Source organism: Heloderma suspectum, chromosome 3, assembly GCF_057233095.1.
Source record: "Heloderma suspectum isolate Gila_16-S chromosome 3, 16-S_ref, whole genome shotgun sequence".
NCBI lineage: Eukaryota > Metazoa > Chordata > Lepidosauria > Squamata > Helodermatidae > Heloderma > Heloderma suspectum.
This window is the reverse complement of record NC_139460.1, coordinates 124,155,546-124,179,832: the sequence shown is the minus strand read 5'-3', so window position 1 is coordinate 124,179,832 and position 24,287 is coordinate 124,155,546. Positions and strand designations below refer to the sequence as shown.

Genomic DNA, 24,287 nt, shown 5'->3' with positions numbered 1-24,287 from the left:
TATCCTGATTATTCTAGTTCTGATTGTTCAACTGAACATTCACACTAGGATTTTCTGGCTGCTAATATGCTATTGTGATTCTGATAGGGACCATATATGCCTCTTACTTTAAGAACTGGAATTTCATCTTCTTTGTACGCTACAAGCAGGGGTAAACCAGCCAATGTTTTCTCCAAGTCCTTTCCAAGAATCTTCACTCCTTGTGCAGCAACAACTTCCTTGTGTTTTTCATACTGATTCTAAGGAGAAAGAAAGATGCATTTAACCACCTACAAAGTTATTTTTAATAGTTCTCTAATACATGTCAGCAATCTTTGTTGATCTGTGCTAGTAAGTACAGCCAGGAATCCTTAGCATTTTAATTCTGCCAGTCACATCACAATACCTGTTATCAAAACTGGACTGCATGGATGATTGGAATGAATGAATAAACCAAAGTCACTCAAATGGCAGTATATGAAATGACACATTCCAAAATGGGGTCACCCCTTCAATAAAAGTATCCATTCAAGTGTGCTTGTTTTTAGAATACTTAATATGTTCCTTTAAAAGATTATCTAGACACAGCTGTGTTTACTTATTATTGGCTGCTGTTGACAGTAACCTGCTGTTAGTTACCATACACATTAGAGGCATACAAAGAAGTTATTTCAGGTGGCATAAACCCTTATTTATAGCGAGTACTCAAGCCTTATAGTAAGAACGTTCAGTAAAAAAAAACATAATGTGTACAGTTGCTTGAGTCTTAACAGCAACTAAAAGATATTGAACTGGTCAGCCACCTCTTCTCTAAACGGTACCATACCCAATTCCCAAGATAATGGGATGAGGAGACTCAGGTTTTACTCCCACTGTGCATCACATCAAATATCAATGCAAATAGGTAACAGACTATGCTGCCACATCAGGACTTAATAGAAAGTCTGGCTGTTTTGCTGCACAACAAAATTCCAAATTCTATCAGGAATTATAAGCTCCATTATGCAATTCAATACTAAAGCATAAAAGCAGCATAAAATTTGCATAACAGAATATACCTTGGAACATTTCGCTCTTGAAAACACCAAAAATTAGTACAAAGCAGAAGTGGGGCCTTGGCATAAAAATAATAAAACACTGCAAAAAGCATATGGAGCGTATCATTTATTAGAATGATATGACTAAGTACAATATATTCAAGTCTGTATAGTGTATTTACATGCCACCTTTAACAAAATGGCTAGCAGCATAAAACATTACAACAACTGAATATATTCTCAATTTGCATGCCTTATTCTGGACTTGAATTTCAGTTTTCTTATTTTTGCTAAAGAGCAGTACAGTGACAAGCAGCATGGGTATTTAAGCAACTGGAGGCCATTAGGGCTGAGCAATATTAATTCAAGGTACAAAAGCTCTATCTCCCAAGCACAACTGTCTTCCAAATGCAATGGCCTCAATCCTGCAAAGGGCAATTTGGATGAAAAAGATAGTCCACTTATTATGAGTTAATTTTCAGAGAGGACCAGGGAGTGGGGAGGATGATCTTCCAGCAGTAGCATCGAATTGTTAGGTACCAATAGTTTATTTCAAGGACACTCTTCCACATGCTGCTTCCTTACCTTCACTCGCAGTTCTTTCATGGGTGGAGGTAGAAGAAGACCTCTTATCTGTGTCACTATGGGACCTTCTACTCCAGGGACTATAATGGTATCACCTTCTCTCAGACGTCCATTAATTAAAATTACATCTATTGTAGTACCCATACCAGGAAGTGCTTTGACCTAACAGATAAAAGACACACACCATAAATGCTCAATCCAGATCAGGTAGTGTATCAAAATATTTGGTAGACATAGTTATTAAATTACCTCCATAACCTGAGCTCTCAGCTCTTCACAGTGTGCCAATCTCTTATTTAACATAGTTTGTGTCAATTCAACAAGAAGAGCTATTAGACTTCCCATCCCATCTCCAGTGTGAGCAGAGGTAGGAACCAGAGAAACAAATGTGCGGGGATCCTTATTTTCATAGTACAAGGCAGCATTCAGGCCCTAAAATCACAAAGACAGCATTAGTGAAGGGAGCATGAGGCAAAAAGCCTTGATTATACTCAACACAGAAAGGTGCGGTAGGAATGTTGGTATAAATAAAGTATTAAAAGGGCAGAAAAACAAAACATGTTTGTGAACCGCCAACAGAGCTATTGGGCAGTATGGACATATCTATATCTATATATAAATAAAAATAAATAAAATCTAATGTGCAATGTTCCCTAATGTGTTACCATTAGACCAAAAACCTTACACCTCAGTCTCAAGTTTCAGAATAAAGACCATATTATATGAGAAACCCTTCGAAGATCATACACATTCACTACCATGTATACATAAAAATCTGGAACTCACTTCCAGAACATCTATAATACACAGTATAAATTCTCTTGATTTAAATCTCTCCAAAATTCACCTTTTCCATGAATCCCTTCCTCAACCCACATCTTCTTTTCCAACCACAAACTAAGCACATATAATTAAGGTCCAACAATCTTGTTCAATCACCTTGCCATGACAAGGAAGGTAACTAGACTCAGTCGAGCAAGATGGGCCCAAGGCTTCTTCCAAACTCTGGGGCAGCAGAAGAGAGGGAATGAACCCTGTGCCTTCCACAGTCCAAACGTTTGGCTGAAACTGGATCTGTTTTGGCTTTGCACTTGTCAGGTACAAGTACATAATGAGCCTCTGCCTCCCATCTCCAGTTCCATCCCAGGAGGGGGAGGTGCATCGGCTTGCCTTTGTGCCTAACAGGTGATCTGAGCTCCAGTCAGGCACAGAGATGGAGCAAGCCAATGCATTTAGGCTTGCCTCCATGCCCAACAGGTGCAGAGACAAGCCTATGTGTGTCTGCTTCTCAGCTCCAACTCCAAGCTCAGAGCAGAATCCTCCCCTGCTCCTTACCTCAAAGCTTTGAGCTAGAAAGAACAGAGATTAATCTCTTGCAGTGTGTTCCAGAGCCATAGCACGAGGTCAGGGACAACCCTCCTCCCTCCCCCCGACCTGAGGGGGGGGGGTGTCCTGGTGACAACAGATTTTTGGTTGGCTGGTAAAACCAGAAAAAATGTGTCACCCCCTATGTATGATACATTCGCCCATGTCTCCCATGTTCTCTCCCTGCTACCAAATGTTTGATTATAAGCTCCTTGGGCTACAGCCAACAGGAGCACTTGCAGGGTTTTTTTTTCTGTTTGCGCTAAAGTATCACGTAAGCTGGTGATGCTTTAAAAAAATAGCCAAACTTAAAATGCAGCTGACCTGCTGGGCAAACTCCACTATGATAGCTTTTGCACGCTCCTCAAATTCATCCTTGGTGTTTTTTTTCTGCTTCTTCAAAGTAGCAGCTACATCTGTATCAGGACTCTTTTTCCAGTCATATAACCTATCAATCTTGAAGAGGCAGAATTACAAATATCACTACTATTTAATATTGCATTATTCAGCCAGATCCATCTAATCAACAGCAATTGTAAGGAATAAACAAGCAAATCAATTAGTATACAGTATCTAGCATGCTCATACCCCTGAGTAACTCAGTCATTCCTAGTCAGCAAGCCACCTGTTCTTAAACACTCACACAGCTCTCTCACATATGCAAAGTTCCCCATTCTTTTCAATGAAGCAAGTGGCTCTCTACTAGCAAAGGAATCAGCACCTTCCCTTGAAATTAATGGAAATGCCACTCAAGATGGCAAATCTCACTGAAATTCTCATGCCCAGGAAAACAATTATGATCAGGGCAATACATTTCTAGGCTTTGAAAGGAGAGAGTCCCCTCCCCTATAATGTCCTTATCTATATGTTCAAGTGCCAAGACTTGTACCAGACAATCTTCCATAGATCTTTTGACATCAGAATCATGAATATTACAGGAAGTGGTAACAGACAGATGTGCTTGCACACACAGTTACTACCATTTCCTGTAACTACAACAAACCTAAGGGGACAATCCTAAACGTATCATTTCAAAAATGTCCATTGAACTTGCTTCACTTACTTCTACATAAATATCATTTGAAATGGAGTGCCAAATTACCTTCTGGATTAAAAGTTGTATCTAGAGAAGCATGAGCAAGGGGATTTTCCTGTGCCCTTCCCCCATTCCCAAGTCCCTGGAAAAGCCACTCATGAGGTTTGGGAAATTTTCTGAAATGGTATGGGGAGAAGGGAGTAGCAAATTCCCGTTCCACAAGTGACCTTAAGCTCATGCTCATCTTGCTACAACACAGTATTGATATTTCATATACAAATTGCGTTTTTATTAGATTTTAAACTTAGTTACATGTATTCTCTTCCAAAGACACAGTATTCATTAGAATACTCTCTTGCACAACTTGGACAGGAATCTTCCTGATTACAATATTATAATTGTACTTTCAAATATGTGTAAGTACAGCTCCCATTATTAAAACCTGATTATCTGAATTCATTCTGTGTCCCTACAGATGTGCTGTTATCCTACAAAATTAGCTCTCCCAGTTATCCAAATGACTACCCAAAGCTTTGCATGTGCCATATTACATACGTTAAATGTATAAGATTTTACTATACAAGGGAGAGGCTGCCACAAAGATTATCTCACATGTAGAAGGAATATTATGTGGTAACATAGATTTGATGAAAGCTTTACAAGAGAAATGAGGTGAGGATAGAAGCCCCTGTCTTTCTAGAATTTAAGGTTATTCTGCAAAGAAACTTGAATGAGAAGACTGTCTTGGGTTATTGAACCTGAATCACTTGACTGAAAGAAGACTACGAACAACAGTTTTAGCACTTGATTTGTACAAACATTTTTAAATAGATACCGTTAAAACAACTAAAAAGGCACTTGGCAGTGACTACTCGTCATGATGACTATATGCTACCACCCAGATCAGCAGCAGCATCATGCCTTGCAATGCCAGTTGCTGGGGAACAGCGGGAGAGGGCTACTGCCTTGGCATCTTGCTTGTGGATTTCCCATAGGAATCTGGCTGGTCACCGAGGGAAAAGGAATGCTGAACTAGATAGGCCTTCAGATTGACTTGGCAAGGCTTTTCTTATGTTCTTACAGCAGAATCAGTAAGCCCATGAAAAGCCATCTTACCTTGTTGAGGGCAACTACAAATGGACATTTTTTAGATTTCAGCAGGTTTATAGATTCAATAGTCTGTGGCTCCAAACCATGCATGATGTCAACTACAAGAATTGCAATATCACATAGCGAGCTTCCTCGATTTCGAAGATTGCTGCAACATTGGGGAAAAGGTATAGTCAACATACATAATGGCAAAAGATGGTCAGAGAGATGTGACTGATGGCTTGCCAAGGATAGATAGCCCTTGTAAAGAAAGATCTATCAAACAGAAGGGCTAGTATCTTTGGTGAGGCAATTAGAACTTAAAATACAAGACATGCAACACATTATCTAGAATAACTATGATTAACTTCTGCTTCTGTAGATGTTTTTAACATTGTATGATACAAAATGAAACTTCCAGATATAAATAGTGGAAGGTTACCTGAAAGATTCATGTCCTGGAGTATCAATAATCAGCATTCCTGGAATCTTGACAGTCTCTCTGTCAAACTAACATTGCAAAATATTAACAATCTTGATACTTAAGCAAGCAAAACCTTTTATAACAGAGTACATACTCAGCAATAATAATTTATTTCAAATGTTTAACTCTGGTCTCTTTTAAAAATACATAATCATAGTACTTTTAAGGTGCAATCCTATGTATGTGGAGACAGAACAAAGGCTTACAACTCCACGCATGCCCCAGCCAGTCATGCTGGGAGTTGTATGCCTTTTCTCTGTCTAAATATACATAGGGTTGTGCCCTTAATACAGCATTATTTCAAGATAAATAATGGAATCAAGTGACCAACGCCCATGTATGAAAACTTGCATCACGCAGCCTTCAGTACCTTGATGCCATCCTTCTTCTAGATCAGATTTTAGTGAAGAGTACTGCAATGGAAATATCAAAGGATAAGGCCTCATCCACATTTGGGTATAGCGGACCTTTTCAGTTGTGCTCATACTAAAACATTACATGTGGGCAAAGGAAGGAAGAGAAAATTAGAAGCCAACTATCTTCCAGAAATGCCTATGGATTTGGAAAGTCCCCACAGGTATAGGAGGAGGAGATTCTGGCTCACTAGAACGATTCAATTCTACATGAGCATCAGAAAAGCAAACTCTGCCTCTCGACTTTACAGTATTCATATGCAAATGTAGAGATTTCAAGCCAATAAAGGTATTCATAAAAATTGTTATATTCTCAATACAAGACAAATAACAAGTCCAAATGTGCCTAGTTGCATCAAAGATTAAGAACAGAGGCCAGATTACTTAAGATATCAACAGTAACAATAACAACACCATTCCTTTTTGAAGAACATATAAAGTCCTGAGAAAGCTCTTACTTACGGTCTTCACCATCTTTGCTTGTTCATTAATGGCTTCAAGGGGAACATTAGTTGCCCCAATCTGCTGAGTGATGCCACCTGCTTCACTGTCTTGCACATGAGTATGACGGAGCTGCATGAAACAAAAAAGCAGAATTATCAGATGGAAGGAAGAACTGTAGCTTTGATAAGCTGACTGTATACACAATTTGAAACTGAGTGAACACTCATCAGTTTTGCATTACATAATCTTAAACAGTTCCCATTACTACATGTCTTCAGTATAACTAGAAAGTTAGCTAATTAGCATAGAAAGCTGGTAATTTTGTGACACACATTTGGGCCTTACCTTATCTAGGATTTTTGTCTTCCCTGTATCAACGTGTCCAAGCACACAGATAACAGGTGCTCGTAGCTTCTCAGTATTTATATTTTTATTGTTTTCAATACGACGTTTCTAGAATTAAAAATTGACAGTGCATGTTAAATCCATAACGAAAAACAGAGGCTACAACAGAATAACTCAGATTTGGGTGTTCAAAATTCTCTTGAACAGCACTGCAATATCCCTGGGATCCACTGGAGAATCCCTGCTCCCCTCCTTACTCCAGTACTCTAAAGGTCAGCTGGTAAACTGGATTAAGAGTGCCACTAGTTATTCTAGGTTTACTGCTGGGACTAGCACCACCCTAAAACATACCTAGCTACCATCCCCTCCTTAGCAAGCAATAGGAACTTTCACTAACAGGATTAAGTGCTTTCATTAAGAGATTTAACTGCAGTACCGAGTTATAACTCTGCCAGCTTTTACTTTCTAACTACTCAACTCAAAGGGATTATATACTCTTAGTAACTTAAGCAAAAGAATAAAGGCATTAGTGAATAATGTGATAACCCAGTAAAAAAAAAAAAAAACAGATCGGTACACATAAATTTATTTAACCAAGAATTTAAGTAATAAACCTCAACACACACAAAAAAATGAAACACCAAATTGCAGTCAGAGAAATACAGTGCTAAATACTGTTTCTAGCTTAATACTTGTTTCTAGTTGACATCTCTAGCTTACTTGGTTACAGTAGATCTATAACAAAAGGCAGCAGTTTAATGCTGAAATCCAGACTCCTCTCAATCTCATGACCAAAGTGGAAAAACACAGAAATCAGATTTTGCCACAACAGAAGCTCCTGACAGTAACCTTGGTTTGCATACTTATAGGAAAACATGGCTTGTCTTCAGAGGCAGTATAAACTGGGTATTCTGACACTGTCTAGAATTATTAGAAACAAAGTCATTGAGCGGGCAGCAGCTATGTATAGCCTGACCAATAAGAAATGGAAGGAACTCTTGCTAATGACAGCAGAGACTTACTGAGGATTATGTCTAACTTATATAAACCTAATGCAATATATGCTTAAAACTACATAACAAGCCACCATGTGCAATCTATTCAGGGTGGAGGTGCACTCTGGAAATTCATCAGAAGTTACGTATATTGGTAATGTCTAATGTTATTCAGACTGAATCTATAAACCACTTGGGAAAGATGGTGACCAAATACCTCAATTTGCCGCTTAGCTTTGTCATAAGAACGTTCTTCTTTAGTGCGATCGTCATCTGAATCATATTCTGAATCAGAGCTTATTTCTTTGTTTGGCTTTTTCTCTACGGATGGTTTTCCAGCAGTTTGAAGTTCTGTTTCTCTTTCATCTGACGTCTTCTCATCTTCACTTCCCTCACTTTCCCCATCTTCATACTCCTCACTCTCATCCTCATCCTCATCTTCATCATCTTCATCCTCATCCTCTTCATTTTGTTCCTTGACTTCAATGTGGACAGTTTTCCTCTCTGACAAGAGTAGATACCAGAGCTAAATCCTACTTAATAGGGTTGTAATTTTAGCCAGCTAGCTGTGCATAACAGTTCCATGTTTCCCAACAGGACATGGACACAGGTGAACTTAAATTCTATGTGAAGAATTGCAGTTTCACCTACCTTGACTCAGAATGTTAAAAAAGGGACACAACGAACTAAAAACTCAAGATGTTTCACGCCGTTCTTGACTTTCATCTTTATATTACAGAAGTACTTGTTTGCAACATTAATGTGGCAAGTATTTCATCCAACATGTCCCACAATCCCTTCATAAGATCGTTAAGCAACATAAAAAGCAAAGGTTGGCAATAAGAAAAATTCCAAAATCCATATTGGTGTAATGCCTATATTAGGCCAATCAAAAGATCACAGAAGATATGCAAGATCTCTTAATAAGGCAAGATGTTACAAAAAGCAGGTGTGTGGGGCTTGGGGAGGTGGAATGAGGGAGAAAAAAACTGACTTGATGGTGAAGTCACAGTGTCTGCATGTTCAGAGTCCCAAGATGAAGTGAGGGGGAAGGGCTCTGTAGGCATTCAAATTAGGCTCCAGCAGGTCATGTGACAGTTAAAGGTTGGACCTGGAGCTGCCCCGAATTTGCTGGGAGCAACAAGAAGAAATATTGGATTCCCCTATTAAAAATATAAAATTCAGTTGTTACCCATAACTGATTTCATCCTGGGCAAAGCACACAGGCTCCTTTTATCAAGATTAAATTACCAAGGACTGTTGATTTCAGCCTTGTGTTTAATAGGCTGATTGCAAGGTCCCATGTAAGTTTCAAATTTGCAGGGCACTGGACACTACTGGGATAACAAATGCAAAACCTGCAATTACAAAAGCTAAGTGGAACACGCAGCAGTTTAAAATATGCAGTCAAGCTGAAACACACTTCTGTCTACATTCTCCACTGTTTACTCAATCAGCTTTCACCACTAGGAAAACTAGGCAATGCTTTAAAGAAAAAGAAGCAGAAGAGAGGCCCCAGACCAATATGGTGTTCTATTCCTTTTTACAAAAGACACTTACCTTTCTCTCTCTCTTCATCACTGGCCATAGCTTCCCAGTCATCTAATCCCATGTCTTCGGGTTCCTCTTCCTCCTTCTCTTCTGAAACTAAACAGCAATAGGGACAGGTTCTCTACATGTAAAAACTGACTTTATAAGGTAATTTTTCAACATGATTACAGGAGTGGTACAGGCTCAAAACTGAATCAGCCATATATTTGTTACTAGCTTAATATAATATCTGAGTTGCTTCAAAGACAGCTCCTAAAGCTGGTTGAATTAGCCTCATATTAGACTAAAGAAAAGGAAATAAAGGCTCCTCAGAGGCTTGGCACTATGATTTCGAAAAAGCAACATGGACTACCTAATTTACTACTGACCTGGTTCTCCTGGAAGAGTAATTTCCTCTTTTACTGGTGTAACTTGTTCTACAGTTTCCTCAGTCGGGGAAGTCAACTCCATAATTTCTAAAATTGCAAGAGAAAATTATTGCAGCTCTGCTGAAATTTTTTTAAAAGGGGATATAATACATTTTAAATGCATTTTATTTGGCCAGAACTAAGCTACTGAAGCCACAGTTATATTAAATAGTCTTGTGGCACCTTAAAGACTTACACATTCATCGCAGTCTTCCCCAACCTGATGCCCTGCAGATGTGTTGGATTTCAACTCCTAGCATTTCCAACCAGCATCACAAATGGCCATGCTGGCTGGGGATGACAACAGCTGTAGTGCAACACATCTGCAGGGCACCTGGATGGAGAACACTATATTACAGCATAAGCTTCCATGGTCTAGTCTAGTGTTTACTTCATCAGATACATCCAATGGCATCCTTAATTGGCAGGTTACAACCATTACACATGATTGGGAAGGTGGGGTGAGGATTGTGAGCAGTGAGTTAGAACAAAATGAAATGTACCAAGTACAGCCTGACAATTACATTAAGCTAAGCTATATATAAAATTGTTACTAATGATACACAAAGCATGTTGATGATAACACAAATGGCCTGGCATTTGTTAGCCAATTAATACCTGTAGGGGGATAAAAACCTGTAATCTCAATTCAGGCTATAGGCCACAACATTTACATGCCATAGTACATTTGTCAGTCTTTTTAAGGTGCCACAAGCCTCTTTGTTGTTTTTGCTATAACAGATTACCCCTCTGGTAACTGTTATAATGATGCTACTGTTCCTACAAATTTCAGGTTTCTCCTCATACAAATATATGGGACTCTTACTGATAATGCACCTTCCACTCTTCAATGTATATGATACTGAGGTAGAGAAGGAAACATCCACCCTACTTTCCAGAATATCTCAGATTCTTGTAAGTCAGGTTATAAAGTATAATTAGAAAAAGAATCTATATACCAAATGTTTTTAAAAGCCAATCAAGAATTCCACTGACTTCTAACAGTTCCACAGACACAGAAGAATATTATTTTTCTCTAGAAGAATGTACAGGGTGGCTACTTCAAGGCATAACAGATAGGAAGGACTGAAGCGATCTTTGACTTTACTGAAACAGGTGTTTTCTAATCCTAATCTGCATTTTTAAAAATCCTGTAGAAATGAGATTCTCACCTTCTTTGTTTTCCTGCTGTTGCTGCTGCTTCTTTTTCTTTTTGTCTTCATATATTGGCCTTTTTTTTGGCACAGAATCTTTGGATGGCACCTCAACACCTGCCAAGTAGTTACCAAAACATTCAACGTAGTAGTGAAATGCAACACATTCGGTGAGCAGTGACTGAGTTTGCAAATTAATGCGACAGGTTGAGGTTTAAAGCAGACACCTTTACCCAAACAAGCCCAGGCACTAATTTTGTTAAGAGACAGTTTAACTGAGGACATCCAAGCCTCTGAATTTTAGCATTGGGCAATGGGCAAAATAGCTCCCTCACTACATCAGCGCCACTACAGAACCAAGACCATAAGAAACCATTTCAATGCATACGCAGCTCAGTAATTCTGGCTTCAATCCCTAAATAGTTCTCCTGCTTTGAATAATAAAGACACCTAAAATTCAAATAATTCTATTTATTAAACGGACACACACCCTTTCTTGCAATTCAACTTCATTCAAGGTTTTGAGAGACTTTTTATATGGATCACTGAATTGGCTAGTTTTTAAAAACAGTGATACTTAAGGAGGGTGTACTTACAAGCTGCATTCAGTGAAACAAACCAGGAAGCCACAGTTAATTATGGTTGACTTCCTCTTGGTAGCCATTAATCACAGTTCCTGATTTGCACATAATGGGAAGCTATGGTTAACAACAATTTCCAGGTTTGTTTCCTCACTCACATGAAGGGATGAGCAAAGCAGTAGCAAACAGGCTGCATGCAAGTTCACGGAGCTTGTGCTAACCTGGTTTAGTAAGCCAGGATTTGATGGTCCAAATCAGGCCACAAACATTTGTTACATGTAAATTAAAGCTATGCAGCCCTAGCCTAACCATGTTTATTCAGAAGTAATTCCCACGTAATTCAGTGGACGTTACTCCCAGGAAAGTGTGCATAGGACTGCAGTGTTAGGCAGCTAGTATACATATAAGAGTAAGAAAGTAACACATGTAGAGGACCACTTAGAACCAAAGGTATTTGAATTCGAAATAAAAGCTGATGCTCATCTTCAGCTGTCTTCTCCAGCTACTGAGACTAAAATTTCAGATAAGAGATCATTGTGCAAGCTTGTCCTTAGCTACCAAACACTGCCAAATAATGTAGAGATTTTTAGTGTATGTAATAAATACAGGAAGGCAGTTAGAACTGTAGTGTACAAAGCGATTCTTACCCTGAGCTTGCAGTAGTTTAAGAGTAGCTTCTGCTCTGGCTCTAGCTTCTCTCTGAGATTTAGTTAAAAGCTTTCCCTCCTTCTTCAAACGCTCTTTCCTCTCCTTTTCTTTTTGTTTCTTCCTTTCCTTCCTTTCTTGTTCCAAGCGTTCCTACAAAAAAGTAGTATACATATACTATGCTTTCCAGCACATGTGATTAGATCTTAACATGCAATAACCACTCCTCAGTAGTATGCTCCCATTTGAGAAGGCTGCAACCTGGTGCATGCTTACTTGGGAGTAATCCTGACTGAATTCAGTGGGATTTACTTCTGAGTAAACATGCATATGACGGGACTGTAAATGCACTAGCATGCTAAATGTGGTGATAGTGTAAGGTCAGTATTACTTATACCAATGGTGGAATGCACCATTGCACCTCCCAGGAAGAAGTTACTGACAGCAGTCAAGGCAGACATTTAATAAGATTCTTAACAGATGCGCAGCACAATCCCCCTTCAAAGTCGAAAGCATACTGATAGGATGTTATCCTTTCCCATCTTATATGAAAAGTACCTCTTCTTTGCGCTTGGCTTCTAGCTCCTCAAGTCGTCTTATACGCTCCTCTTCCTCCCTCTTTGCCCTTTCCTCCTCCTCTTTCAGCTTAGCCAAGGCTTCTTGCATTGCTTTAACAGTGGCTTTACTGGGGCCTTTTTTCTTCTCTTTTTCCTCTTTCTCTCCTTTCTTTTTCTTTTTATCTTTCTCTTTCTTCCTTTTCTCGCCTTCATTATCATCAGCTAAGAGAGAAAGGCGGTTGTTCATTTCCAAACTTTAACTGCTTTGAAAGGAGAACTAAAGACAATCAACAAAATAGAGACATTGCCCTTCAGGTACATGCAAGGACTTACACATCTATACTAGGCTCACCGTGTTTGTTCTCCCCCAACAGCAGCATCTCACACTGGGCCAGTTCACACATCACAACAAGCCTGGGTTCTGGGGCACTCTAATTTATCAGGACCAAGCAGCATACTTGTGCACACTGCCCCACTGCTCCTACTTGGCTCCTCCTCCAAAAACAGGGGCAGTTGAAACCATGGACCCTCCATCTGTGATTTATTACAGCGGCTAAGCCAGACATTCTGGCTTGTCTCTCCCAAACAACCAAGTGCCATAAACCAACTTCAAACTACAGCTCATGACCCTAGCTTGTCCGGGGACAGAAAAGCAAGAATCCCCAGTTCAGATGTCACAATAAACCACAGATGGAGGGTCCATGGTTTGTTTAGCCACTCCAGCTGGGAGGAGAAGCCAAGCAAAAGCAATTGGGCAGCATGTTTGCTTGATCATGGTAAGCCAGGATTCTCTGGAACTATAGCATATCATGACATGTGAACTGGGCCACTCTGTCCATGGCAGCTTCTGAAATTTCTGAGTACTAGGAGGAACTTAATCTGCAACACAGAGAGCTTCTTTCTGAAAAAGACCCCATTCAGAAGCCCTGCTGCATGCATGGAGCTCATCACATAGGCCTTTGGATTAAGGCATGCATACATTATATTCAGCTAAAACATTTGCTTTAGAACCACATTAATCATGCAAACTAGCTACCAGAGCAAGACAGCAATATGATTGCCTAGTAGGTATCCCCAAGTAAATTCAGATGATATTTTTCCCCACAAGGCAACTTTAAAAAAAGACCATCAATTAGTGATCAAGGTAACTGTAATGGATCCTAGCTACACTGGCTCAGGGAATACTGACATTCATAAAATTACACCCTGAAACTTGTCCAAAGTCCAAGTCCCCAAGCTAATCATAAACGGGACTGCTTCACATAACAGTAATGCACTCTGGAACCCAGTTATCGACAATTTTTATATTTTCTTAAATACATACAGCAGTGGAATTCACTTCCACTTTTCAGGTGTGAAAAGATTTTATGGCTGAATGAGAGAAAAACGTATTAGTATCACATACCAACATCTCTCAGTATGTTAAAAGCCAGACCAAGAGAAAACCCAACACTGCTAAAATTCCTGCTTTGAGATCACATGGTTTCTTGGCTTGCCAGTTCTGAGAAACCACGTATAGACTCACAAAAATATGTTTCTCAAATTTTCTCCCAAATATTACAAACCTTCTGCTACTATTGAAGCCTCTCCTTTTTCAACAGTGGTAGATGCTGACACTGATTCTGAAACTGTTTCTTTTTCAGCCTTCTTCAGAATCTCCCTTTGCTTTGCCTGTTCTTTATTGGCTTCCAAATCTTCTTTTTCCTTCTGTTTCCTCAGTTTGGCCTTTTCCTCTTCACGTTTTCTCCTCTCTCGTTCTTTTTTTTCTGCCTTCTTCTGAGCCACTGTTTTTATTTTGAATGAAGATTCCACATCTTCATCTCCACTTTCAGCCTCAGCCACCAGCTTTGCCTTCTGATTTTTCTTGTGTCCTTTCTTCAACTCTGAGCCTTCATCTAATTCATCACCACTCTCACCAGAGGACACTGCTTGTATGCGCTCTTTGCTTTTCTTAATTATGATAATTTCATCGTCTTCGGAAAGGTCCTGTTTTTTGTTTGGTTTTTGAGCTTTTCCTTTTTTTTTCTTAACCAAGGAATCAAAGTCATCATCATCACTGCCAGAGGAAGCTTCCTTCTGGGATTTGGGGGCCTTTTTAGACTTTTTCTCTTTGTCTTCCATCTCTTCACTGTCATCATCATCATCCAAGCTGGACTTTTTGTTCTTTCCTTTCTTTTTTTTATCTTGTTTTGAGAAGGTGAGTTCTTCATTGTTGTTCTCTGTCTGGTAAATCAAAAAGGGGCTTTGAGTTTTCACAGTATCACTGGAAAATTTTAAATAGTCATGTATTTGAACATATTACAGTAGTAACAACCACATTCTCTGGATGTGGACTAAACTACAAAAACATCTGAGAAATACTATCCAAATATTAGGGGAAAATATCTATGTCACATTCCTGAAGATGGTACCATTACTGTCTGCAGTCAACTGTGCAATCTTGTGACATATTTTTCTAAAATAAGTGAATTGCCCACCAGTGCAGTCCTTACAGTAAAATCTGCTCTTCACTTGGGTGTTTGTATGAAGATCTTGCAAGTATAGGATTGGATCCAGATTTACACTGGAACTACTGTGCTGATGGAAGTTGACTCGCTGCCCCCCCCCCCCCACTTCCCACAGCAGCCTCTCCAACCCCCTGGAAATGCTACACAGAGTCAGAAGACCCTGCTGAATGGGGTGAGTTGTGGTGTGGGAAGTGGGGATCCCCCAAAATGGGGTGGAGGGATCTTCCAAGAGTACAGATCTTCCTCTTGCAAAAAACAGATCCTGGATCATGATTTTTGAGTGTGGCAAAGAAGCCTACACAACAGATCACTTCCCACATGTGAAACAGCTTTTTCTGGAGTACACCAAATGTTTTTTCTCCCTTAAAGGATTTCACAATATCTTTGGGCTGGGGCTTTCAACTATAGTGCAGCACTTTGTGTACAGGTCCCCCTCCCCTGCCCCCACAATCTTTTTTACTTTTACTTTTTTACTTTACTAAATTTACCTTTATTGCAGCTGGTTCTCTTTCAACTTTCCCTCCTTGTGCCTCTACAGACAGCTCTTGCAATTCTTTCAAAATATCCTCTTCACTACAATAAGAACAATTGCATATGTTTTAGAAAGCTTTGTTTACTTGCATATAAACCAGGGATCAATGACTGGATGAATCCAGTGCCCAAAAGCATTGCTGCTGCTGCCTAGCTTTCTGAATTCCAACACTCTTTCCCCTTTCATGCTATTGAAATGGCACCAAAAATTTGAAAGGAGGGACAGAAATAGAGTTGTTGCAATAGCATTCTCTTCCTAACATGCCCTATTGTCTGTTCCCCTTCTTACCTTTCTAAGCTAGCAAGCACTTTACAGAGACACAAATGATGAACAAAATTCTATCACACAGATCTCCACTGTTAGGCCCCTTCCATCTGGGAGATTACTCAAGAAGGGAGCCAGAGTAGTAAATCAGTAGCAGAAGGTTGGTCCTTCCTTCTCTTGCATACCTCATTCTTCATTTCATATGAAGCAGATTTGGGGAGGAGGTGGTGGAAGAAGAGTGGAGACTCAACGTGCCTGCAGGCCACTGGTAAAGGGGACAACACAATTTGTACTGTTGTTGCCAAACAGACAAATCCATGCAGTGCCTGGATTCAGTGATACACACAGGTATCAGCAGGATACTATCGAAGCATTTATCCAACTGGAAGCAGGGCGCTATCACTGAAAGTGCCAGTGTTCTATTCTGGAGTGTGAGAGGTAGATTCAGCATCCCCTCCTCCAAACTACTGTAGCTACTGCTGACAAGCTTAGTATATAGCCTTGGCTCCTGGATGGAGCTTTTTAACATCAGGACAACATACCCACAGAACATATTTGTGTGCATGGTTTTTCAATTAGTTAACAATAGGTACACAGAAGCCTGCTTCCAAGCATCCGTATCCTTCGTTGGATTCCGGCTACAAAATGCAGGTTTTGTACACTTACTCATAATCTTGTTTCTTCTTTTCCTTTTTCTTCTTGCCTTTAGACTTCTGAGGCTCTTGTTCCTTGGCAGCACCTGCACCCTCTATTTCAGCAGCAAGAGCATCAAGGTCAATATCATCCTTGGCACTAGAATTAAGAAAAATACTTTGCTTTAAAAGCTAAACAAATTATTTAAGATATAGCTAATGTGTTTTAATTGTGTTTTTATAATATTTTAATTATGCATTTATATTTTATTGTAATTTCATATTGCAAACTGCCCTGGGATATATTTGTATGAAGGGCAGTATATAAATACTTTAAAAGTGCAATCCTATGGCCCCTAGAAAGTGTCTGGGGGGCCATAGGATTGTTCAGTTTACTGGCACTGAGGTTGGAGACAGTGCTCCGATCTCAGAGCCAGTAAACCGCGCTCTCCATCCCCTCCCCCTCCCCCCTCACAGCCATCGTGGAGAGAACTACACCAGCTACCCCTCTGCACTTGGAAACCTGAGGGCAGAGCCAGGGATAAGGAGCAGTCTCAGGGGCGGAGAGAGCTTTGGAGGCTGCCAACTATCAACATAGGACTGTACCCTAAATAAATAAAAATAACATTGCACATGTAGGTGCCAGCGACAGATTTAAATACAATGCCAGGCACATGGAACCCTGCCTAGATATGATTTTTAAAGACACCTGGCAGCACATTAAATCAATCAATACTTGCTTACAAAGTTGTACCTTGTCATGTTTAAGGCTATGGAAATCCAATAAATTCCTTCACTTTTCAAGGCAAGCTCTATAACCATCACAAGCGACATTTAAATGATATATAAGACCATTTGAGACCAATACAGGAGAAACCTAAATTGTTATCCTAGAAACACAATACACATTATAGAACCATGCAGATGCCACTTGAAACAGCCCTCACACAGTGGCTACTCCAAGCAGCATCTATAGTATGGAGAGCACTTACCCTGTACTTCATCATCAGATATTGTGGGTAATGTCAAAGAAACTCGCCATAGGATGGGGATAACCCATGTCTTTAAGCCATTCCACTGTACTAGACAATACATGGAGCACCCATCACCCAGAGGCTGTTTCAAGTTCTATGAATTAGTCCAGCCTTATTTCAGTTATTTTCCTCTTCAAAGAGATACGTCCTTTTCTGTTCTAAATAGCTCATGAAGGACTGTGGCTACTCAGTAGCCACAGCATTTTAAACCTGGATTTCAGAAGCATCTTGCGTTTTGTATGCAGATCAAATCCACCTTGCTATGTCCCCTGTCACTTGCAATCCCAAAAGAACTCTCTCAGTTTGGTCAACACAGCTCCTCCCAGTGCATTCATAAGCCCATGCTGCATATAGCCATGCTCCAGTCACTACCATTGAAGGTAACAGACTGACCATGAGACAAGATGGCCAGTTCATGGAAGGACCATCTTGCCATCCTAGCTATTTCAGACATTTCCTTCCTTTCTAAAAATTTGGCTATTTGAAGGCTGTGTACTCCTGCATCATACACCTTCCGTAATTAAAAGAACCCTGATATTTTTCCTTCCCTGGTCTTGATAGCACAAGTAAAATGGGCAACACTTCCTTTAATGCAAGAAAAAGCCTGACTATTTCCAATGAAGGAATATCCCACCCAATCATGACAGCATATTTCACTAGGAGGGACTTAAGAGCAACCATACGCAAAGCTGTGCGGATGAGGCTTTGTTTCATCAAAATTAACCAAACACTTGGCAAATGAAGAAAACTTGAAATGTTTTAAAAATATACTTGTTAATTGGTTATGTTAACCTAGGTACAGATCTCAAGCTGAAAAACAGGTCACTATATGCTGGAAATTCACTAGCCCCTCCAAGGACCACCTTATCTCAACATTCTTGCTACAACCTACAGCATCTTGCCCTTCCCATTATGCCATGACTGTATTACAAAAAGATGTGATTAGTTGTTAAATGGAGAAGCTAACAGACCTAACAAAATAATTTATCAACATGCTCCTATTAAGTTATAAACTCTGGTTCAAACCATCATAATCAGGTAAATGTATAAACCCACTGAGTTCTAAATGTATGAGATCTTCTGAACCACTCTCCACCCTCCTCCCCCAAATCTCACTGCATACACATGCACAGCTTCTTCTACTTCCCCAGTCATTTGCCTCCTATGCACCCCCCTCCAGCAGCTCCCACTTCTCTCCCCTCACCACTCCACCTTGTTGGAGATTTGTTACCCCTCTTCTTTGTAACTTCCCTGGGATCAATGCAACTCACACTTTCAGAACAGGAAGACATACAAAATAGTCTGTTCACATCTACCACTGACTCAACATCCCACTATTTGAGATATGGTGAGTTAACTGATATTTAGAAAGTTTTCTGAAATGCTCTGATCATTGTGAATTTTCCTAATGAAGTGGTTTAATGTAAGAACTGGTTTGTGAGGTTGGGTATGTTCATTCTATCCTGTGTTGCTGTTTTTAAACAATGGTCCTAATGCTGCTGCAGTCCTATACAAAAAGTAGTTCTGGATGAGAATGTGCATTCACAGTAGAAGAATACATCAGTTCAACGGAGCCTGGGTAACCTGCGTGACACAGGAGCACAGCCAGATGCAAACCTATGTTTATATCACTTGCATGCAAGTTCCTTTACCTGATTGGGATTTGTACTTTGGTAACTATAGTTTATTTATTTGCGCATTTTTACCCTGCTCTTCAGCCAAAAAAGGCTCCCAGAACAGCTTACAAAGATTAATATTAAGACAGCATGCACTCAGGCTTACAATATAAATTATATGACACAAAAGAAAAAGGGATGGAGGAGGGGAGAGCAAAACGCAGGCACCAGTTCTTAGTTTCAAAGTTCTGATAGCTGTCCTTTCTGATAGGAAAGGACAAAACAAGCTGCCTACAGTTGTTCCTTCTTTGGCTGATATATGGGGCTAGGTTGGTCTCCCCCTTGCCGCCCAGTGGCCCTCAGTTCTCTGGCCAATGGATGAGGCCAGAGTCTACAGTCCCAGGAAACTGTCAGCTGAAGCTAGTATTACTGTGATCTAGGATAGCTGACTAGAAGAGTATCTGAAGAAAAAAAGGGTAGGCCCAAACATTTATGACATCACTAATTGAACACAGTGAAGTTTTTCTAGATGACTGTTAGTGAAGAATTTTACAAACTTCAAGCAGTGAGCCTGTGAAGCCAGTAAGCACCACATGCCACCCCCGCACATAGGAAGCAGATGTTCATGCATATTTTCAACCCATTAAAATTAATAAAATGAAGTACGTATTTGCGCAGTTCAAATTAAACTTAATTTATTTAAATTTATATTAATTGTATATTAAACAGCACAGACACCGCATAATCACTTAAAAACAGAATAGAAAATAAATGAAATTAAATAAATGAAAACAGAACTGAAATCATCGATTTATGGCATATATAAAAATGAGATAATGTCTCTTAGAATATTCATGCATCCAGAGTTTAAGTGAAATCAGGTAAACCTCGCAGGGAATTTAACAAAATGAAATCCCCAACTTTTTATCAATCTCTATTTGCTTAACTTGGTTTCCTATGCATCTCAGCCACGGTACAGGCTTCAGGGCGGTATCCAACAGGTGCTTATGCCCCCGCCAATTCTTTGCCACCCCACCAATTCCCTTCTGTACTGCTTGCAGAACGGAGATTTAGCACTTCTGGGAGCAACCCAAAATGAGTGGAAATGCTGCAACGGGGCAGGTCAGCGAAGCTCGCATAAGGGCTTTCCTTTAAGAAATGTTAAATCATTGTATAAGCAGTAGGTCCTTCTTGCGCAATGGAATTTGTGGGACCCATCACTTGCAGAAGGGAATCAGCAGGGGCACAAGCACCCTGTTGGATGCTGCCCTCAGTCTACATTCACCTGTGTTTTTGGAGGTTAACAGAGAAATCCTATATATATATACTCAGAAATAAGTCCCATTCAGTTAAATCGGGCTTACTCCCAGGTAAGTGGGTATAGGGTTGCAGCTTTACTAGTACAAATATTTTTCTTTCCACTTTGTTTGTATAATGCCTACAGAAATACCCTCCAATAAGTTCATAATTTTCAAGGCAATGAATCCTGTTCATAAACCTTACATTCTCTTATACACAGAATAAAGTACACAGACTACATATGTGCAAGGAAGAAATGGCTAGAAGGAAGGAGTAAGTTGTGCCAGCTTACTCCTCCTCCCACTTTCCAATCAGCACCAATGGATGAACATTAAGGAACATACCCACACGTGGACTGCTAACATTAGGTGGCCCAGGCTACCCTTTCCTGCTTCCTGATTACTAGCTTCCACATGAGACAGTGAGAGGCCCGTGCTCTCCTGCATATAGAACTCATTCCCATTTCTGGAGGGAGTGCACACAGAATCTGGATCATTAGATGGTCCAAGATGAGAAGGTTCCTTAAGTTGCCATACTGCAACTTGGCATGCTGTTGCACAGATCTGACATAAAAGAAACCTCTACACACTGCCCACTGTGGAATGGAAGAGAGGCTCATACACTAAGGGCGCAATCCTATCTAGATAGGCGGCCGCCTCCGAACTCAGAGGCAACCGCCTATCCAAAGCAAGGCAGGAGAAGAACAGGGGGGATCGTTCCCTTAGCGCTTCTCCTGCCCTGCTTTTTCTGCTAGACAGCCCTTTCCAGCTGTCTAGCCATGGGGGGGCTGAGTGGGAGAGGAGGCTGCATGTACGACATAGGATGCATCATGCATGCAGTTCCGCTCTCCCTGCCCCGGAACACCCCCAGCCTCGCCCCTTTTCAGCCACTCTGCGCTCCTTTTCTGAGAATGGAGGATGGGGCTTCTCCGCGCTGCCTCTGAGGCAGCGCAGACATGAAGGGAGATCGGTTTTCTGGGAACTGACCTCAGAGCGCGGGCTCCGAGGTCGGTTCCCGGAAAACAGCATATCCTATGACCACCTAGCCGCTGTCTAGCAGCCATAGGATTGTTCCGTAAGTATCTTATTAAAAGGCCAACACATGGCCTCAAAATAATACTTACACTGGAATAAAGATCCCCAAATGAATGCATGTAACCCTGAATTTCTGCTTTCTTCACAAATATTGTAGAAGGCATTAGCATGGTTCTTACTTTAAAAAATGTTTTCCTTTCATTTTAGTAATAGAAAAATTGACTGCATGCTTTTCTAGAACTCTCATGTTGTATTGATCCTCTAACTTAATCCTGAAAATATTGTAAGATAGTTTACCGATACTCTATAGCTATTCATTCTTGCCCTCTTTCATCATGACTTTTGCAGCATGTCATTTCAAGAAAATAAGCTTCTCCGTTTCTCTCCCTAGAGATATGAAGGCTCAGGGAAAAAACAACTGGGATATTTCAGAAGGTAAATGGGAAAGACAGGTTTTGTCTAGTTTTTTTTCCTCCTGAGGCCCAGTAGAAAACAATAGAAAGACTGAACTTGATGTTGGAGAACTTTCAAATACTGCATAATACTGAACACTTGAAGGTCCAGGAGTATAATCCAAGAATCTGCTAAACATCGCCTGCTCCATTTCATCCATTTTCTAAATCATGTGAAATAAAATAGTCCATTACTGGAAGCACACATGTAATAAGGTCACTAACAAATTAATTAAAACCCTTTTCATTTGTGCCAATCTCCAATTTTCTTAGGTCTACAAAGACCTAAATTTTGTAGATTTCAGAAAACTGAAGACCTGCACAAATTAGAAGCTATACATATTTACTTTGACTTAAAAACTTGAATTATGCTAATGTTTAAAATAAAAACACATTTAATACTTAAATTACAGTATATTGGATTGCTTTTTTCTAGTTACCACATGTATTTAACATACCTGTTAAAGAACAAAGAACTCAGAGTACAACATAATATTAATCAGCAAAGCAACGAAAACAAAAATAAAATAGTAAAGCAGCAAACACAAAGAAAAATAAGCTGAAATCAAAACCAGTTTTTCATCTATCCCCTCAAATGCTCTATAAATAAAAAAAAAAGTTGCATTGACTTGTCAACTAAAACCTTAGAGAAACCTGTAGGCACTGAGTTCCAAAACCTAGGCCCTACCAGTGAGAAGAGCCATGAGACAATGGGTCTCTTGTAATCACCCATCTGAGGGATAGAGGACAAAGCAGAGCCTCCCATAATTATTTATTGATTTATTTCATTTCTATACCGCCCAATAGCCGAAGATCTGGGCGGCTCACAAAAACTAAAACCAAAAAGCACACAGTAAAGCAATATAAAATATACAAACATTTAAACCACAATATAACAATATAACCAGAATAAAACCTAGCAGCAATGCAGAGATTTAAAATACAGATTTAAAACAGCAAAGCTAAAAGTCTAGAAAGCTAAAATGCCTGGGAATTATCTCAGGATAAACTCCTTGAGACACAGTGGCCCTAGATATGGCTTTAAAGTTAATTACAGAAGTATCAATTGGACCCAGAAACCAACTGGGAGGCGGTACAGTTGTTGCAATACCAGAATAATATGCAGTGTACACTGGACCATCCTTGCTGCCATATTCTGGACCAATGGGCATCCGCTCATAAAGGCAAAGGGGTGCAACTACCCCACCCTGGGGTAGTTAAAAAAAAACAACTTACCTTTTGTGTGGTAGCGATCTGAACCAATTAGACACTGCCTTGGGGGGTTGACTCAGCCAATGAGGGCACAGGAGAGATGTAAAGACTGCCCACACGAGACTTTGATTGGTTTAGACCACTACTATTCCAAAGGTTCCTAAAGGAAATCAACCCTGAGTGCTCATTGGAAGGACAGATACTGAAGCTCAAACATTTTGGCCACCTAATGCGAAGAGAAAACTCCCTGGAAAAGACCCTGATGGTGGGAAACACTGAAGGCAAAAGGAGAAGGGGACAGCAGAGGATGAGATGGCTAGATAGCATCACTGATGCAATGAATATGGACTTGAGCATGCTGCGGGAGAGAGCGCACGACAGGAAGGCCTGGCATGCTATGGTCCATGGGGTCACGAAGAGTCGGACACGACTGAACGACTGAACAACAACATTCCAAAGGTACATGAAAAATATTCTTCTTTTAAAATGGGGCAATGCGGGAGCCACAGGCTCAGCCATGGGGCTTCCTTCTGTCAGCAGGGCTAGCTGGGAAGGCAAGGAGGAGAATGGTGGCAGCTGCGGTGGGGAGGGCCCCTTCTGAACCTCTGGGCTCTTGGCAGCTCCCCGCCCATGCCAATCGTTGATGCCCGGCCTTGGTGTGACTGCTTCCAGCAGTTGAAGATCCCCTCCCCAAAACATCAAATCTACAAATATCTCCATCGTGTCTGGGTTAAACATCATTTTATATCCGTCATCCATTCTGTCACTGATCCCAGACAGCCGTTTTGAGGTTCAGTGACTGATGACACCATACCAGGATCAGATAAAAAGGAGAAATCAAACTGGAATTGTTAATATATGGATGACACCACATTCAAATGCCCAATCTCACCCAGGGCCATCACGTAGATTTTAAATAGCATGAGAGACCAGGTAGAATCTTGCAGGACCGTGTAAGCCAGTAACTGTGAGGGCAGCAGAAATCTTTCAGCACCATCTTCTGAGATTTGAGTAGGAAGGACTGGAACCATCATATCG

General features: G+C 40.3%; 1 protein-coding gene across 1 annotated transcript in view; it reads right to left on the bottom strand.

The window, feature by feature from the left end:
- Positions 1-24,287, bottom strand: part of EIF5B (eukaryotic translation initiation factor 5B) — a 36,398-nt gene that overhangs the window by 8,999 nt on the left and 3,112 nt on the right. The window contains exons 2-18 of the mRNA XM_084844406.1: positions 16,637-16,762; positions 15,663-15,747; positions 14,233-14,890; positions 12,669-12,889; positions 12,113-12,263; positions 10,903-11,001; positions 9,692-9,778; positions 9,333-9,419; positions 7,990-8,276; positions 6,778-6,885; positions 6,451-6,561; positions 5,534-5,601; positions 5,119-5,260; positions 3,291-3,422; positions 1,851-2,033; positions 1,602-1,763; positions 108-239 (exon numbers count right to left, since the gene is read on the bottom strand). Of these exons, the coding sequence (XP_084700532.1) occupies positions 108-239; positions 1,602-1,763; positions 1,851-2,033; positions 3,291-3,422; positions 5,119-5,260; positions 5,534-5,601; positions 6,451-6,561; positions 6,778-6,885; positions 7,990-8,276; positions 9,333-9,419; positions 9,692-9,778; positions 10,903-11,001; positions 12,113-12,263; positions 12,669-12,889; positions 14,233-14,890; positions 15,663-15,747; positions 16,637-16,762 (2,839 nt within the window). The remainder of the gene's footprint in view (positions 1-107; positions 240-1,601; positions 1,764-1,850; positions 2,034-3,290; positions 3,423-5,118; positions 5,261-5,533; positions 5,602-6,450; positions 6,562-6,777; positions 6,886-7,989; positions 8,277-9,332; positions 9,420-9,691; positions 9,779-10,902; positions 11,002-12,112; positions 12,264-12,668; positions 12,890-14,232; positions 14,891-15,662; positions 15,748-16,636; positions 16,763-24,287) is intronic.